Below are 19861 nucleotides of genomic sequence, written 5' to 3'. Positions count from 1 at the left end.
TTTTTAGTTTGTAGTCTATGTGAATGTGAGAAATCTTAGACGTTCTGAATTTGATATTCAGAGCATATCTAGTGCCTCCCCACAGCTCTCAACATGGCTTTAATGTAATTCTGATCTGATGATGATGTTGGATGAAACGGATCACCAAAGTGAGTACAATTCATCCTGTGGGGAGCATGAATGTCCAGCCTGTTCTCATTCCCAGGGCGATAAATACCGCCGCACACGGCACCCTAGCCCCGGTATGAAGCCAACACATTTTCACTCCCAACTCGTCAAATACCACCGCTTGGTCAGCGCCCCTCGGCATCAGACCGAAGCACGGGGTACCCCTCTTACGTTACTTTTGGACGGACCGGGGACGGCATGTCAATATACACTCGTTACATGCATAGTGTCCTTTCAAAATAAACTTCCGTTTTCATAGGAGGTTAGGTTTAGGGAAGACAACCACTTAGTTAGGGTGAGGAAACAGTCGTAGTTGACGTTAACTTCACTGACTAATGACTCACAGGACTAACGACTGAAGTGACAAAATAAGTCAACGTTTGTTTGCTTAAAATAACTACGTTTGTACAGTGAAAATGTGACTTAACGTTGTGAACACAGGACACGAATGAACAGATAATTGTAACGTGAAAGTGAAACTCAACACACGGGGCACGGACAGCGGTCTCCTGGATGAAAGCCCTGTGTTTGTTGGACCTATCCACCTCTCCTCCCACCTGGTGTGTTTCTTTTGCTCTTTAAACTATGTCACCACAGCACTTTCCCTGTGCGTTTACTGTTGCGGATGGGTTTACATTGTAGTTAATGGAAAGTCCGATGCGTCTCATACCGGCACTAAAGGGTGCCTTGCGCGCTAGTATCGAACACCGACGGCCGTGACAAAGTGTCTGTATTTGACGCCCTGGAAATGAGAGCGGGCTGGGGTAGAGCATGAGGACCTCATGTTTCCTTTGGCGCCTGACAACAATACAGCACAGTGCATGTAAACAAAGGGGAGACATTAATTCATTAAAATAACATTAATGCCATTTTAGTTGCTCATTTCATTATGTAATCTTGTCACTTGCGTATGTTGTATTTGCATAACACTAGCAGGTGGAAACACATTTGTTTGCAGTTTATTTTGTCATCAGTTCGGATGGAGGTTTGGTTGGACACATGACTTACAGTGTTTGTGGACAGCCTTTACACTGGAAACACAGCACTGTGCATTATCATAATGTAGTTTATGTCACTGCTGTCCCATTGCAAGTGGACAGTGTTGATATGGACTTGCATGGATTATATGGCATTAGTTTTCCCACACTGGGTTTGGTGCAGGATTAGTCAAATCACTTGAGCGGGAAGGCAGATTTTCTCAGTCATACAGTCTCTCTCTCTGTCTATGTCCATCTCACTGTCACTGTAACACACACACACACACACACACACACACACACACACACACACACACACACACACACACAGCTCCCTTCCCCCATCCTACAATCACAGGTCAAGAAACGTGCTGTGGTCCTACCCAGACAGCACTGTAATGTCATACTGTCAGGCTGTCGGAGGCAGATCATACATTTTCATATTAAATTCTTTTGATATCTTTCAACTCTGACCGATAATATAATAGGGGATGTATTCTAGAGCCAGTTCTTGGAAGCTTTTGCATTTGATTGAATCTAATTTGGTAAAATAAAATAAAAAAACATTAACACAGTATTAGTTTATTTTTCTAGAGTGACCAGAAGAACTGAGCATTTAGCATGATCGGTTACAAACACCATGTCTGAACAGATGCCAAGAACGCCATCTACTAAAAATATGACAAGCATGTCCTGTTGAATGTTTCCCCTACAAAATGGACACTTTTCTCTGTCATCTTATTTAACAAGTTGCCTTATTGAGTGAGAACAAAATGCTGAGAATCAGTATCTCAGTATTAGGATACTTTATCTATATCTGTGATTGTTACTAATCTCGTATGTGCTTTTGTTTTGTCTGACTAGGATGTTTTTTTACCCTAAGGTTTCTCTTGCAAAAGCTATCTTGATTTCAATCAACTACCCGATTAATCAAATGTTACAGCAGTCGTGTTTCCATTCAATTGTCGAAGTGAATTTTAAGCAAACTTTTTAAATTTTGCAACAAAAAAAAATTAGACGCATTTCCATCAACTGGTTTTGAGCAAATAAATTAGGCTGTGTAGTTTCATCAGAAGTTGGCGGTGTAGGCTATGCTTTACGCATGACTGTAATCCCCCAGCAAACAGAGTAGAAGAAGAAGTAGAGGTTGCGAACCGGAAACCAAACAAGTCGCCTTGATTTATGAGAGTCTTCAGGGATTTTTGTAAAATTTTTAATTGTTCTTTTATGTCAGCTAGTATTGACCATATTTCATGCTGTCTGGAGACAAAGACAATACAAATATATATCCGGGAAGACACCGACAGCGGAAACAGCTGATCATTCATGTCAGTTAAATGTTCAGTACGTCAGAACTTATTCAGCAAAGGCGTTTCCATATCCTATTTAGCGCATCAACTCTTTTTTGACAAAGGCAAAAAAACACTTCAAAAGAGAGTAAAACTTTTTTGATTCAATTGAGGAAGTTTAAGCAAATTTTGCTCTTTCCATACAGCTTTTCTAATGCAACAATTCAAAATGCGCATAAAAATACATTTAGTTTGAGATACAAAACACTATCGTCAGCAAAGAATGGTGATATTTAATGGTTCTGCTACGCTATCTCACTCCTTGAAGCTCTGAATCTCCTCTGTAAGTAACATGTTCAGCCATGTTTTGGCAAAACTATGAGCATTTTGAACACACTGAGCAAATCGATAGACAGCAAATAAGTGGATTGTGCTGTTTTATAGAAAAATTGTGTCTTCATAATTTTGTCCTAAATGACAAAATAGGTAATTTGTCATTGCCCTCGAAAATGACCCATGTGAGCGTTTTCTGATCTGCCCTTTCTATGGTTAAAGTTTGGTTAGGTCAGTGGTTCCCAAACTTTTTCAGGTCAAGGACCCCTAAACTGACACAAATTAGACCACGGACCCTCATCATTTGATAGAAAAAAGTCAGACTCCTCTTATGTCTACTTATCCACCCTGACCTCCTCCTTAACAGGTTTTGTAGTTCTACAACGACGTCACGCTACTTCCAGCTTTTCTTCTCAGACACAAAAGCCATTATTCACACCCTCATATTGTCAGTCAGACATTAATGTAGATGTAAATATAGACAACAACAGTTTAAGAGATGAAAACAGTTGTTTTTCTGTTGAGGACCGTCTCTAAATTTGATTGGCACTTGTATCTGTTGTGCCTGATGTAAATGTTGACAGGATTGCTCGTTGATTGGCAACATTTAAGCACTACTTTGTCCAATCTGCTAATTGTTCTGACAGGAGCAAGAGATGTATTTCAGATCATATCATCGAGTCACACTGTGTTTTTTGACACATTCTTTCCCTTCCAGCTTGTGTCTGAGTGTATCATGGTGTTACACAATGTGTCTCCTCTAATGTGTGAGCCCACTGTTTGATAATCTGTCACCAAGCCTCCCAACCTTCCCAAAATAAGAGATTATGATTCTGAAAGTCATGGCTCCAGATCAGCTCAAGTCTCTATTTATAGGCTTTTGCATCATCCCACAATGCCTTCTATTCTGCTCTATTTTTGTCTCCTTTTCTGCAAGAATGTAGATGATTTTTCTCAGCGTGTATGATTCGTAAGATCCTTAATTACTGTCCTGTGGTATCCATCCATATTTCTTTGTGTAGACATTATGGGCCCTAACTACCTATCGATAATCTGGGCGCAAAGTAAGGTGCAAGGGGCAAAGTATGTGTATGTATTTAGTCCCCTATAGGTGTGTTTTGGGGTCAGTGATTGGTCGTTAGGTACGCACATTTACGACTCATTCAACTCAACACAACTTTAACAATCCAAAGAAAAACTGCACATTAAACTTCACAAAGGTCACATTTATTTCACAGAAGTTATACTGGATGGCATTACAATGTCGTTTTCCAGGGTTTACTGTACATGACATGTTAGCATACTTGCTAAATAATGTGTTCCAACTATTGGCACCCACATTACCAGATCATTATCTCCGCAAGGTGTAAACTTGTAGGATGATCATGTGTTGGAAGATCATGTGTGTTTGTCTGTCTGTCTGCAGCTAATCTCGCATACTACTGCATCCATGTCCATCTCTAAAGGCATACTTTTCCATATTCAAAATGCATCGAGCACATTTTCCATATAGCATCACACTGAGAGCATGTAGTTATGCATTAATGGTGATTCTGTTACATGAATGGTAATGTGCATGTGTGTGTGTGGGTGTGTGTGATCGCTGAGGCTAAAGAAGGCCTGTTCACATCGATTCGCCTCCCACCACCTGCAGCACCATGTCCCTGTACTTCACACGCCGCCGGAAAAACATCTTAAAAGGCAGCAAAAACACGTTTACACAGAACGAGACCGAACATGTATGGAAACGTGGGGATGTCAGAGTCTCTGGAAGGAAGCTGGTCATCAGCTCGCGGAGGTGTGTTTGGAAACAGTGTGTTGCTCACTGTTAGTCCTCCTGCTGAGTTTGGGCTCGTGTTGTTGAGATCCATTATGCATCCTGCCAGTGTCACAGTGTGACAGGAGAGGAGATGAGGGTCATCCAGACAGATTGGCCTGACAGTAAATAAGCTCATTTATTCAAACGTCCCCTTGCTTTTGTTTTGCCTACAACCCTGCATCCATTAGTCCAGGTGTCCTGTCCAGATGGAAGGTCTCAGTTGGCTGTCCAGTAACAATCTGGAGAAAAAAAAGATCCTAAATGGGGTCTAGAGTTGAAGGATTATTCCAATTTATTACAATTTAGCTCTTATTTTCAAAGTTTAGGCCACCATTTCTATTGCTGTTAACATACTTATCAGTAATTGCAGAGACGTGGGGATACTACGACATCATAATCAGTGGTGGAAAGTAACTAAGTGCATTTACTCAAGTACTGTACTTAAGTACAGTTTTGAGGTACTTGTACTTGTGCATTGCTACTTTATACTTCCACTACTCTATATCTCAGAGGGACATATTGTACTTTCTACTCCCTACATTTATTTGACAGCTTTATTTACTCATTACTTTTAAGATTCTTTGGATAATATAACAACACATTGTTAAAAACTAAACCAGTGGTTTCCAACCTTTTTGGCTTCTTACGTCTTACAAAAAGCAGTGTAGTCGGGGTCACATTTCAGATGTCTATGAATTGTTAACAGCTCCACCAAATATTGATTTTTTTTCCTCTAAATTTCTCGCATGGTTTCATGCCAATAAATGTTCAAATGATCCAATATCTCACCAAAAATCAAAGAGTAAAGGCAAAAGTCCAAAAACTTGAAACAGATATCTGTATCATAACTTTGTTTTTTCTTCTTTCCTCTCCCATTAATCATCTCACGACCCATCAGATTTATCTGGTGCCCCTGAACATAAAACAATAGCGGCTGCTTACACATTGATGCTTCAGTATTAATGAACTAATGATGTCATATATAATAATATATCAGTCAGAGGGACCAAACCAATACTTTTCCTTTAATACTTTAACTACATTTTGCTGCTAATAATTATGTAATTTTACTTGAGAAAACTTTTCAAGCAGGACTTTACTTATAATGGAGTATTTTTACATTGCTGTACTGGTACTTTTACTTAAGTAAAGGATCTGAATACTTCTTCCACCACTGATCACAACAAGATCTGGTAGGGCAGGTTGAAAATGTCACCTTTATTGTCTGCTTTTCTCAGTTTGTTTGATCACAGACTGTGCCAGGGTTGTAGGTTTCATTTAAAAATGGAATGAAATTTTGATTAAACTGAACTTGAAACTGAATTTGACCCTAAAATTTAAGTCTTTGCTGTGATTGTGCCCTTCACCTCTCCTTTCCTCTGTACTCCCCCCTCCTTCATCACACCCTTCCTCTTCCATCCCCTCTTGCTCTCTGTCCCTGGTGTGACTTTGCAAGCGGATCTCTTCCAAATATAGAGAAAGGAGTCTAACCATCACTACTGGAATAGCCCAGAGAGCAGAGACATAAGTGCTGTGGAGAATCCCCACAGGGAAAGCCTAGCTGCTGAGCAGAGCTGCAGAAAGGCAGAGCGGCGACCGACACTATTGATCCGGAAAGAGGACCAGATTACACCTCTAGTGTGCACACATACTACACAGGGACAGATAGCAATACGTCTTCTTCATGTGCAATACTAAAAAAAAACATGTGGAACATCCTTCTGTTACATGTGGTACAGTACACATGTGAGTGTTTGCAACCAAACAAACCCGTTTAAAGTTTTAAATGAAAATTCTTATTTTGGAGACAAACATTGCAGGTTGTCCGGACCTTAAGGTAACAGTTCAGCCTTTCTCTTGTCAATGTCAGTCAAAATTATAATACACTGTAGGCTCAGCAGCACAACAAACACACAAAACACAATATAGCACTGCCAGTATAGAGCAGGAGAAACAAAACGGACTGACTGACCATGTGAGATCAATAACCTGGATCTGGAACACACCACATCGACAGTATGTACAGTAAGGGCGGGAAAAAAATGAAGTAAATGACAGATAAAAGACCTAAAGGTAACTATTAACCAATGGGAGTAAAACCTGCTAACAGAGAAGTACCACGGACAGCTCCCAGATCAGTAGTTAAACTGATCATAACAAAGTACGTGTGTACAGTAAGTGCACCTGTACTTAAAAGTACATCATTCAGTGCACTCAGGTGTACCTACATGTACGCGTCTGTCTGTATCTGAAGAGCATATTTGTGCATGTAATTTTGTGCGCACATCTGTGTGAATATGAACCTGAACAAAACAGTCACATAATCTTTTACAGAGGACAGGATTATTCATCCAGAGGGCAGCGAGGATTTATTTAATACAACCTTTCCTGTCTGGACAAGCTGCAACTACTGTACACACTGCTTCACACTCACATCGATGTTTCAGTGAAATAACTGCTTCCTAATACTATATATAGTTCATCTGAGGTAACCTGCACATGAAGCAATACAAAGCTCAAACATAACACCTCTCTCAGCAAGATTAAAAAATCTGAACCTCCACTAGTGACCCATAGAAGTTGTGATGTTCATTATAACACAACACAAAAGTACTCAACAGAGCAAAATGTCGGGCTAAACCATTAACTGTATACAAAGATGGACGACATATACTTCACCCTTTAGTACAACTAGACATTAAATTGAAAGATCCATAGTTAGTTAGTCCAGCTTTCTATTGATAGAGCAGATGTTCTTTGGAGTTGAGGAGGAAGGTATGTTTATCATGAATATGTGTGTGGCGGTGTATAAGGGACAAACCGAACCAACAGTCAGTCTTCTGTGTCTCACGTAATGAATTTCAAACACACCTAATCAATCTTCTATGAGAAAACAAAAATCCTTTTAACTGTTCCAACCAAATCTGTGATGATCAAAAGAGGCGAGGAGCAGCTTCAATGGTCCACGCAGAAAGGAATAAACATGGAATCCTAGAATGATTTACAAGACAATGACCGGACTAACAACACATCAAAGGCAGGTGTAACATCACACTACAAACGCCGTGTGTGTGTTGGTGTGTGTAGAGGGAGGACAGGTATGATGCAAGTGTTTGAGAGAGACGCAAGGAGAGTGAGAGTGGAAAATCTACGAGACTTCTTTTCCGATTCTCCAGCCCGTTCACACAAAAAGGCGTATGATTACCACGATAATGTGCAAGGTATTTAGCGTGCTATAAGAACGCCTTTCTTGCCTTTGGCATGTCATTTGTACGCCCATGTAGTCTGTACTGACTGCAATGTAAACACATCTGCGTAAATATGCTATGCTCAGAGGTAGTGACGCAGAATAAAGAGCGAGAAAGACCACTTATGGCGGGTGGGAGGGGAGGTGGATGGGATCCAACAAACACAATCCAGGAGACCGCTGTTCGCTTCCCTGTGTTCACAACGTTCAGTTTCATTTTCACAGTGTAATTTTAAGCCCAACCATTTATTTTTTGTCCTAAATCTAACTAAGTGGTTTTGTGCCTGAACCTAAACAAGTGTTTCTATTAAATTCACAACGTTGAGTACGTGTTTACTGTGCCCGAAAAGTGACGGCGAGAGGTTCTGACAAAGCGTCAGTATGCAACAAGTTGGGATGAGAACGTGTTGGTGACACCTGCTGGTCTCCTTCCTTTAAAGGTGCTAGAGACAGGATTGGAAGCATTTCTGTTGCCTCTCAATGACTCTCAACATGGCGTTGGCAAGCCAACAGCTCACAGTGCTAACAGTGCAAATAACATTGAAAGTGCTGACAGAGATAACAGTGTTTACTGGAGGGTGGGTGCTACACTTCCCCGACGACGTGGTCGGTCGGGACGGCGTTATCAGCTGTAACCGCCGTATGAAGGCAGTGCAGAGCAGCGGCCGTGAGCCAGCCAGTGGGGCACTCTGAACACATGCATGAACATGCACTAAAAGCAAATGCTGTTGTGCTATGTCAGCAAAGCACAGAAAAGCTCTGATTACAACACACAGAGAGGGAGAGTGACTTCATTCTCTGCTCAGGTAGACATTACTCCTCTATATCTTTACATAGACAATAGTTGTTTGCTGCTATATTGATGCTCTGGATATCAAATATAGCACCTTTAAAGGGGCTGTATGTAAGTTTTTACACATATAAACGTTTTTCAATAGTTTTTTATTGCCAATGTTTGAACAGGTTTTAACCTAACCTAAAAAATGAGACCTTCTGCGACTTTCTGGGTTTCCTCTATCAGCCTGTAGACTGCTTTTAATGTGAAGAATTTGGGAAATTGATGTTATGCACGGTCGCAAGTGTCTTTATTTTCAGCTCCGCCACAGAGCTAACAGTGTGCAGTCTTGCAAAACAGTAATGTGACCGACTAGGATCAAGATCGGCCGGGCCTTCGAGTCATGGAGGGACCTTTGTTTGACAAGCTAACATTACTGCCAAGCATGTGAAATATATAGTGATATTGTGCTTTTAGATGGCTAATATTGCTCAACGTTAATCAACATCACGTTCAGTCTCGTGTATATCGCCTCACTGTTTTGACCTATGCTCGCTTGCATCTTTGTAGTGAGAGCACAAGCGCGAACAACAGGACTTAACAGCCACAGGTGTCACTGTTAACAATCAATTTCTGATTCACACATCTAGCCCCTTTAAAGAGAGAGATAACGGTCATTACAAAACCATACGAGCTCGCTTGAGAGTAAAATTTAAACATGGGTTTAAGTGTGTTAAAACAAATGCCCAATCCTGTTGGTGAGGACCGTCTCAAGGAAAATGGTCAGCAACACATGTAATTTGTGGTGAATGAGCTAAAACATGTGTAACATGCCTGCCCTCTGGCCTGGTCCTTTACGTTTTATGTCATGTCAAACTGCAGCATTAATGTAGATGAGATGATCTCATCCACACAACATATTTTAATGCCCCGTCAGTAGCAACAGAATATGACACGGAGCGTGTTATTGACGTGCTTCAGGAACCATGAGGTCATAGAGTAAATGTAAAAAAAAAACACCATGTAGCTCTGTTTAGAGATTTCACCCGAAGGATGAAGGGTAAAAATCCCTCGCTGCCTCCTAATCCAGCACGCTTCGATGTCATTGTCTTTGTCTGGAATCACGGCTGTCAGACACTATTGCTCAGGATGAGGATTATGCCCAATCCGTCATGAAGGAAGTGTGTGTGCGTGTTTGTGAGCACGGGCCAAGGGGCTGTGGGTGTAATCTGGGAGCTCTGCCACACTGCCGTCTATCTCTCACATGGCATTATGGGTCTCGAGTTACCGTCCTCGCTGTGATGACATCATTACACACCTCGGTGGGAGGGCAGGAAATGAACAAAGACCCAGAGTGATGTTTTACACATGAAAGTTCAGTGCAGTCAGACGCTCCACAGTATTTGAAAGTCTAAATGTGACGGCTCAGTTTCAAGTGACAATCTCAAGTGTATTTACTTTTATGTTCCATTCTTCCAGAATAAAAGCATCCGTCTAATGTTTCATTATGGAGAGGTCAGAGGACGTGACCTTTGGCCCTCATCAGCTGCCTTTGAGGGCGTTTGCATGTTTTGAGGGTGAAAGATCAACCTCATTGTTTTTAATAATGGCTGTCTGCTTCAAAAGAGCTTTTGCTGACAAGCCATCCATAGCTGCACTTTATTATCTCCCAGGAGGCTCATTTTCTACAACATAACTTCAGTATCTTTGAGTTTAACTGAAAAACAAATTGACAACTCACCATAATTACTCTGCATAAAATTTGTGAAGCTTCAGAAAAAGGCTCACTCCTTATCTAATTCCAGCATCAGCTCTAGAAAAAAACAATTATTTTTTCTTAATACTTTTATTACAATCCAATTATACAGTATGTCCACAAAATATTTGCACTTTTTACAATTTTATTTTTTTATACACCCGGTGGTACAAACTGAATAAATAAATAAATAAAATGATGAATATAATATAGATTTTATCATGTTATTTTATTATTATAAATGAATAAAATTATATATATTTAATTTTATTTATATAAAATAATATGATAAAAATTATATCATATAAATAATTATATTATATATAAAAGAAGGCTCACTCCTTAGCTAATACCATCAACAGCAGTGGAAACAAAACAATGTGTTTAATTAAAATTAACAAAATAAAAACAAAAACATATATATATATACACATATATACAATTCATTAAGAACATTACAATATATAGATATTTAAAAAAAGAACATTGAAATGGTAGAAAACAATAGAGAAATAATTTGTTTGTTGTGTCAATAAAACAAACAAACAAATAAAAACAATTAACAACAATATATTGCAATATCAAATATCAAATGTATATATAAAAAATAAAAAAAATAAAAAATAAAAAATAAAAACCTCTCTCTCTCTCCCTCTCTCTCTCTCTCAGACATGCACACATGCACACACGCCCCTCTCTCGTGTTTGTCTCCCTCTGGGTATCATCTCCAGCTCTGCAGCAGCTCATCACCAGCCTGAAGCAGCCTGAACATCCACGCTGAGAAACCACACTCCTGTACCGGCTCGTTGAGCCAGGAAGCCCGCCCTCTGGCTCCAAACACGGAGAAGGAAGAACCGTGCAGAGGCAGGCAGACCGTTATCACCAACAACCAACAACCACTTCACACTGCGTCAATGCTGCAGAGTGAGCTAACAACCGGAAATGGAAACTTCAAAATAAAAGCATATAGTACATGCCTTATTTGTAACTTCTTTCAAATGGACTGTATCCCCTCCCCACACACACACACACTCACATCCAACCCCCCAGCATTAAAGGGACTATTTGTAACTTTCAGAAATGCTTGTTAACAGCGACACCTGTGGCCGTTAAGTCAACGAAAGTCAGCGCCGGGCTCGCGCTTGTGCTCGCTCTAAATAGACATGAAAGAGCATCGCTCAAAACAGCGAGGCGACACACGTCAGCTAAAACCACAATATCACTCTATATTTTACCTGCTTGGCAGTAATGTTAGCTGACCAGACGAAGGTCTCTCCATGAATCAATGCTGATCCTAGTGTTGTCTTTTCCTGCTGCAGCCTCCGGGGCTGAAGCAGGAAAAGAAACGTTATTGTGTCCCGACTGCGCCCGGAGGGAGACACCGGCACCCGGTCGGAGAAGATTACGTTTCTCGCTGTGGAGCCCTGTCACTTCACAGGACACGGGAAACCTCTGTTGGTCTGGAGGAGCTGCAGCATTTATTTCTGCACAAACGTCCACTGTACATTCACTAGATATTCTCAGAGCTAAACTAACTCTCCTGCAGTGTGGAGTGAGTGTGCATGAACGTGAGGTGGAGCGAGAACGCGCGCGTTGTGTAAGTGCAGGCAGGCAGAGGAGCAGTCTGAACAGCGTAGCCACACGCAAGCATGCATAAGCGAGCGCGCGTTTGAGTGCGCATACGCGAGCGCGTAGCCTACCGGTAGATTTATACATGTAAAAAGTTACAAACAGTCCCTTTAACACAGAAACCGTTTTTAAAGCTAGTCACATGTCAAAGACAATTTTTGGAGCAGTAATGCAAACAGCACTTTACTATGGACATAATTGCGGACGGGAGCTGGGAGAAACAATATTTTGTTTCCTTCTGTGTATGCAAATACTCAGTGAAATGACAATAAAGTGAATCTTGAATCTTGAATCTTTCTTTTTTTAATTTCAGGATTTTTCATGGTTTGCAAATATTGATGATGATGATATATGATTGCATTATTCCGATTCCCCCGAAAAATATCTTCATGCTGCAATTTGAGGTTCCGCCTCCAGTTGATAAAAATGTATTTAACTATAGTCTTTGACTATACTGTATACTGACTGTGCAATATTATTACTACTCATTCATACTGTGCAATATTTTTCAGGTGGAATTTCATTTAATTCACACTGTGCAATATACTTTTCCCCCTTGTGCAATTTTGTTAATAGTCTGTTTATTGTCAATACTGTATATACTGCTCCTATTTTTACATTTCCTTTAAGGTTAATTGTTCATATTTTGTTTCACTTTGTTTAGCTCTTTTTTTTCTTTTTTTTTACTGTGTTAGCTGATGCTTCTTGTTTTTTGCACTATCCCCTTTGCTGCTGTACACTGCAAATTGCGCCACTGTGGGACTAATAAAGGCATATCTTAGCTTATCTTATCTTGTCTTATCTTTTATTTTCTCATTTCTCATTTCTCATTTCTCATAAATAAATAAATAAATAAATAAATAAATATCAGTGGCAGCTGGTAACTCAAAAAAATTGGATAATTGGGGAGGACGGGAGGAAAACCAACCCACGGCCTCATGTTATTTTACACACTCGTTGGCTACATATCTCTGCTTTCTTTCTTTATGAAACAAAAGAAACACAACTCACATTTAGTATAACAATAACAAAAGAGCCAGGCGTATAGCACACTAAATAAAAAATATTAAATCCTACACATAAAGGCCAATTGAGTGTTGTCTTAATAGCCTTTTTTCTTAGTCAAATTAGAAAGTGGATTCACATATTGCTCAACATCGATCAAGAAAACAACAAAATTAGCTATTTATTGTTAAATTTATATTTATGAATAAAAGATTAAAAGAAAAACATTATCTATCTATCTACAGTATCTATCTATCTATCTATCTCTATATATCTATCCATCTATCTCTCTCTCTATATATATATAAATATATATATATACGTATATATATAGTTATATATATATATTTATCTCTCTCTCTCTCTCTCTCTCTCTGTATATATATATATATATGTGTATATATATATATATATATACATACATACTGTTATGGGCCCACTAGGTGTTTTGCTGCAGATTGGCTCTTACTTCCTGTCAAGAGTATAACAAATTATTTATATATATTTTGCATCAAAATAATGTAAACTCAGTATGAATAATAACTGAACAAATAAATTACAACATTTTGATAAATTAATTATTTGGTCTTTCATTATTATTACTATTTTTATGTTTGAATTTGCTGCAGATGGGCTCTTACTTCCTGTCAAGAGTAAAATATCTAAGATATGATATTTTATCTTCGGAATATCTTGGATATCAAGCTTTCCATTTACAAATATCCAGCAATTTCCATTACTAATATATGTGCCTATAAAATTACTAAATATTGTTTTACTATGTATAGACTGTTGAGTGGCGGCATAGCTAATCTTTCTTTGCTTTAAAACATTTTTTTTTAATGTGTGTATGCTGAAATATGAGCCAAATTAATGCAGAGTTACTGTATTTGCAAATAAGAAAAATATTTATACTTTATATTATATACTTTTTGTGGAGAAAGAAAGAAGACCAACGTTAACGTCCATAAGTAACGTAATTTAGATTTGTTACTTAAGTAAAAGTAACATACACAGAGAAAATACTCCTCTACAAGTAGCATAAAAGTCCAATATTTTGTGCCTATGTAACGTTATCCTTGGTTAAATAATGTTAAAGTGGCAGTAGGCAACAATATTTTGGCATAATTTGGCAAAAATTCCATAATAACCTTTCAGCATATTGTAATTCAAGTGATCTGAGAGAAAACTACACCTCTGCACCTCCTCATGGCTCTGTTTACAGGCTTTAGAAAATCTTGCCCGTGACGGCAGACTTTGACCAATCACAGGGCATTTCAGAGAGAGCGTTCCTATTGGCTGTTCCACAAAAGGAGATGCGCGTTCACGTCTGGTCTCTGCAGATAGTGAAAGCCTCGGTCAATGGCGGAACAACCTACTGAAAAGCTTGCTATTCCAGCATTGGCAGCAACTGCCTACACCTCAAAACAACCCAAAAAAAGAAAGACAGACTTTCAAAAAGACAGTCCAAACTGTTGATGTCGTTAGAAGGTAATGTGTAGCTCGCTGCGGTAGCCTCCTCAGATGTAGCGAGCACGTAAGAAGCGCGTGCATATGCCCGTTCTCGTGTGGGGGGAGGGGCTTCGGACAGAGAGGGGAGAGCGGAGAGAGGAGAGAGAGGAGAGAGCAGCTCGAGGGGATGCAGGATTTTGCGTTTTCCGGATTTCTACGCACTGCAGCTTTAAGTAACGGTAGTATAGCTAGCTAACTTATGAAGTTAACAACAACTTATATATTTAACTGACTATAGCTAGCTAACGTGTATATTTAGCTGGCTATAGCTAGCTAACTTATGAAGTTAACTTATATATTTATGAAGTTAACTTATATATTTAGCTGGCTATAGCTATTTAACTTATGTAGTTAACTTATATATTTAGCTGGCTATAGCTATTTAACTTATGTAGTTAACTTATATATTTAGTTGGCTATAGCTAGCTAACTTGTATATTTAGTTGACTATAGCTAACTTATGAAGTTAACTTGTATATTTAGCTGACTATAGCTAGTTAACTTATATATTTAGTTGGCTATAGCTAGCTAACTTGTATATTTAGTTGACTATAGCTAGTTAACTTATGAAGTTAACTGATATATTTAGCTAACTTATGAAGTTAACTTTTATAGTTAGTTGACTATAGCTAGCTAACTGTTTTTGCTTGGTACCCACAACTCTACAACGACTTTTATTTTGAAATTTGAGACCGGAAGTGTTGTGTTTAAACTGCGGTTGACTTTACGCATCCAACCGACCAGCCAGTCATATCTTCTCTCGTCGAGTAACTTCAGTGGCCATTCAGCAGCACATCTCTCCTTCTCTTCTCGTACCTTTTTGCACCACCACCACTAACCACCACTAACCACCACCACCGGGGTGTTCCGCCCGAGAGACAGAGCGCCATGGCCCGCGTGGTGGTTGAAGGGATGCCGGAGACGGCCGCCGGAGGAGGAGTGATGCTGAACCGACGGAGGAGCAAAGCCAGGCGGAGAAAGCGAAAGGAGTTGTTCGCCATCCAGATGTGCTTTGCGGGGGTACTGCTGGGGCTCGTCGTGGGGCTCAAGTCTGTGGTTCAGAAAGCAGGTGAGGGGGCACTTAATGTCTTGTCTTTTTACTGTCAACCAACATTGAATTTAGGATAATAAACCATTATATGTTTATTTGTGTGAGGAAGACAGCCATGTGAAGTTTGTGGCATGCAGGAACAACAGGCAGTTAGAGAAACATACTGTCATGGGTACATTTATTAGGATTTCTCCTCAAATCTTTGTGCTTTTTACATTTTAAAACAACAAAATAAGCCTGAAATACACAGAAAATGTAGCCTAACATGCAAAATAATATAGTAATTTTAAATACTAATCTAAGTACAGTAAAACAACAAAATAAGCCCTAAATACACAGAAAATTTAGCCTAACATGCAAAATAATGTAGTTATTTTAAATATTAATCTAAGTACAGTAAAACAACAAAATAAGCCCTAAATACACAGAAAATGAAGCCTAACATGCAAAATAATATAGTTATTTTAAATATTAATCTAAGTACAGTCAGATCAATATTGACTAATGAACAACAGACACTTGCATGTATTAAAATAGATGTAAACTTAAGTGATTGAGTGCCAATAATGTGTACTTAGTACAGTACTGAACCTGTAAACTCCCGACTGAACAGGCTGTCAAAGACAATATAGATCCCATTAGGATTAGTACAGATAAATCAGATTACATTTTTTGTCAGAGTATATAGGCCTACAGCTTTTTGGGGCACACATTTACAACCACTGTAAAGAACGAAACAACAACATGCCTTCTTGTAGCTCAACATCTGTAACTAATAATCCCCTGGAAATGGTAGCGGTGACTGTGCTGCTGCTCTGTGTTGCTTGAATTACTTAACAGAAAATCCACTTCTTTTTTTTTTCAACCGTTTCCTGTTAGCTACAGTAGGCAGAAGACAGCAGATGAGCAAGATATGAGGTGTAAATGTGTCGTGACAGTTTATTCTGTGAACACTGGCGACATGGAGTCAATGACAAGCTTGAGGGGCAGCAGTCTTTATGTATTTTAAACAGTACCACGCTTATCACTGCAAGCAGGGGATTTTCATATCGACTGGGTTATCAGTAATCGTCTAGTCGTAATCGATTCGCCGTGTGGTGTCAGTTGTAACATTTTAAATAGTGTAAATAGGCTTCAGACTTTTGAACAGCTTTATATTATTACCACCTCTGAGCTCAGCCAATGTTTTGGTGTCCTTTGCCAAGTAGGTCTTGTTAATGGTCAAGTCAGCAGCCCAGTTAATGTTGCTGAATATTACACACTCAAGTCCATTATCAGGATGTCAACAAAACAACTGTTGCAGCCGTATAGAAACATAATGGGTCCCCGTTGTTGATTACCTCTAGATGTTTGTGTTTTGTTATCTTCAAACACGGTTATAGTAGTTTTTATTTTTACTTTGGTGCAATTTAATTTTAGTTTAGTTAGTTTTCAGAGTGCATTTGCTAGTTTTAGTTTAGTTTCAGGTTTTCAGAAAGGTTTAGTTTTAGTTTTTATTAGGGCTGTCAGTTGATTAAAATATGTAATCACGATTAATCGCACACTTTTTATCTGTTCAAAATGTACCTTAAAGGAAGATTTGTCAAGTATTTAATACTCCTATCAACAAGGGAGTGGGCAAATATGCTGCTTTATGCAAATATATGTATATATTTATGACTGGAAATCAATTAACAACACAAAACAATGATAAATATTGTCCAGAAACCCTCACAGGTACTGCATTTAGCATAAAAAATATGCTCAAATCATAACATGGCAAACTCCAGCCCAACAGGCATCAACATCAATAGTTTCAGTTTTTGTTAGGGACAGGTATACTGTAGTTGTAGCTACATACATACAAATTATATTGTTTGAGAACTGTAGGAATGGCCATAATGTCTAATGTTTAATCTTTGCGCTACTTTAGTGAAGTAATGCGGCGTAACGCCATCTCCTGGAACATCAAGTCAGTTCAATTTCTGTGGTTCAACGTCATGAGAGTTGAAATTCATGCTGTGTCCTTTTTTTGGTAGTGAACTATCATAGCTAAAAAACAAAAACTGAAATTAATTTGTTCATTTTTATTTTTTTGTTTTTAGACCCAGACAATATAGTTTCAGTTTAGTTTTAGTTTGAATATTATTCACTGCTTATTTTTGTTTTAGTTACAGTTTTAGTTCACTATGATAACCCTGTCTTCTAATGAACTCGTCCAGAGGGATAGCATATACAGTATGATTTTATACATTTACTGTTCACTTAATTGGCAACTGACCGACTTTTTTCTGATAGTGTGCTGAAGCTTCTATTTTTGGGGCCCACAGAGAAGATGACTAGGTGAATTGATTACAGAGGCATTATGAGAGTGCCAGATGTCTCCAGTGTGTAATTGGGGAAAAGCAAATAAATTATCTTCAGTGGCACATTTCACTTCATGAAAAATTTCCCAAGTGTGGGCACCAGATGAGACATTTAAAGGGGACATATCATGAAAAACCCACTTTTTCAGTGCTTGTACAAACCCACAAACTGTGAAATAAGACAACCCAGACAGTTTTTTATGGGCTGTCTAGATCAGAAAACACGTGATTCAACTCCCCCAGCCCCAGCCCCAGGCTCCCCTTCCTATGTCACATGCAGGCTCATTAGAATATGTCACCCACGGCTTGAGAACTACCTTCGCAAAGATGCACCATATTTTCCTCACAAGCCATCAGAGCAGACTGGGCTTAAAGAGACAGGGGCTAAAACGGCGCATTTTAGACAGAGGGTGAATACAGGTACATTCAGACAGACAGTATGAGGAAAATAATGTGTTTTTTTAACATTATAGTGGCAATCCGTAAGATTTCAGTCCTGGTTGATTTGGCGACATTCTGTTTACTGGTGGTAACAGCAAATACGGTTTAATACTTCAGATCCCAGAATACTAGGGGCAGCAAAACGAACTATTGTTGTTTTAATAAAGAAGGCAGGAAATAATTGTTCTTTGTCCATCATTCTGTGAACAACCGTGATTAGAATTTATGCTGCACAACACGACACAAGTCTACAAACATCGACAGTGAAAGTAGTTGGTTTTCTCGTTGAGAAGTTGTAGATGTGCATCCTGTCGCCTGCTGCTCTTCGTCTAACAGCTCACTGTGGTCGCTACTCGCTGACAAACACGTTGCATTTCCTGTGACTACTTCATATTAAAAGTCAACTCGTGTTTCGCCAGTTAAATGCTTTTAATGTGAAGCTGCAGCCTGTAGGAAATGTTCGGTTTGCATTAGCAGGAGCTTGATACAGCATTTTGTCGCCACAGACACCCAGTTTATTTTCTGCAAATACTGTATATAAATATTGCAATACTTTCATCAGTGGGCCATAGGCTCAATCTCCATTGTAATACCTCATTTGGCGACTTAACAGACATTTAGTTAAATGAAAATCTTCGAGATTGTTACTTTAAAGCATGTAAACATGTTCTAGTAGAAACCCAAAATACAAATCTGAACCTGAACATGAGCATGATAAGTCCCCTTTAAATTTGGATGATTTTCTATGTTCTCAGATGTGACTCTCAAGCTTTGTGACATGAATAGTGTTTCCCATGATGTGCTGTGTCTATCATTATTTCAGCTCAACCCATGCACCCGTAATAATGTATAAGAAGCAATGAGAAAAATAAGCTTACACTGATCCACTACTAAACTACCATGAAATGAAAGAACAAAGCTGTACTGAAGTTATTGATTTTGTAATTTTTTGCTTATTTGTTGAAATTCTCTTTTACATTCTGACAGCAAACAAGAGAAAAAAAAACTGTTATCTGTGGCTGTCGCAGGCCTGTAATAAGCCCGTCCAATCATTTCATTCAGCCTGCATGAAATTAGACAGGTTACATACCTGTGCATTGCTGCTCATTGCAGTAGTTGGATACGGTTAGCGATGACGACGATGCGCTTCTCTCCCCAACACTCTCTCGTGGACTCGTCCTCCAGCAGTAGTCAGGTAGTGTGCGTTCATGTGTTTGTGGGATTGAGGCCGGAAGGGAGAGGCTGGGATTTTTTATCAGTTGGATACTTTCAAAATCGAATTTACCTCTAAAAAATCCGACGGCTCGCCGGTGGACCCGGCCGCTATTCTGTCTTTCGGAGATTGTAGCGGGCTCAGTTTTTAAAGCTAGAGTGAAGACCATGTCATGCATTCATGTCGAGAAGGAGGCTAAATAACCCTCCAAAGTTACGCAAAATTCTGGCAAAGAAAAGCCATTTTCAATGGGGTCCCTTGACCTCTGACCTCAAGATATGCAATATGATAATCCCATGCA

At 39.1% G+C, this 19861-nt stretch overlaps 1 protein-coding gene across 2 annotated transcripts in view; it reads left to right on the top strand.

Annotated features, from left to right (window-relative positions):
- Nucleotides 1-15242: 15242 nt before the first annotated feature.
- Nucleotides 15243-19861, top strand: part of slc24a3 (solute carrier family 24 member 3) — a 99381-nt gene continuing 94762 nt past the window's right edge. The window contains exon 1 of one of the 2 annotated variants that reach the window (XM_037782064.1): nt 15243-15579. In XM_037782064.1, the coding sequence (XP_037637992.1) occupies nt 15399-15579 (181 nt within the window). In that variant the 5' untranslated portion in view covers nt 15243-15398. The remainder of the gene's footprint in view (nt 15580-19861) is intronic. The other variant, XM_037782063.1, reaches the window with a different exon arrangement.

The sequence above is a fragment of the Sebastes umbrosus genome, chromosome 10 (assembly GCF_015220745.1).
Source record: "Sebastes umbrosus isolate fSebUmb1 chromosome 10, fSebUmb1.pri, whole genome shotgun sequence".
In the NCBI taxonomy this organism is placed as follows: Eukaryota; Metazoa; Chordata; class Actinopteri; order Perciformes; family Sebastidae; genus Sebastes; species Sebastes umbrosus.
The sequence above is the reverse complement of the archived record's forward strand: the minus strand, read 5'-3'. Positions and strand labels throughout refer to the sequence as shown.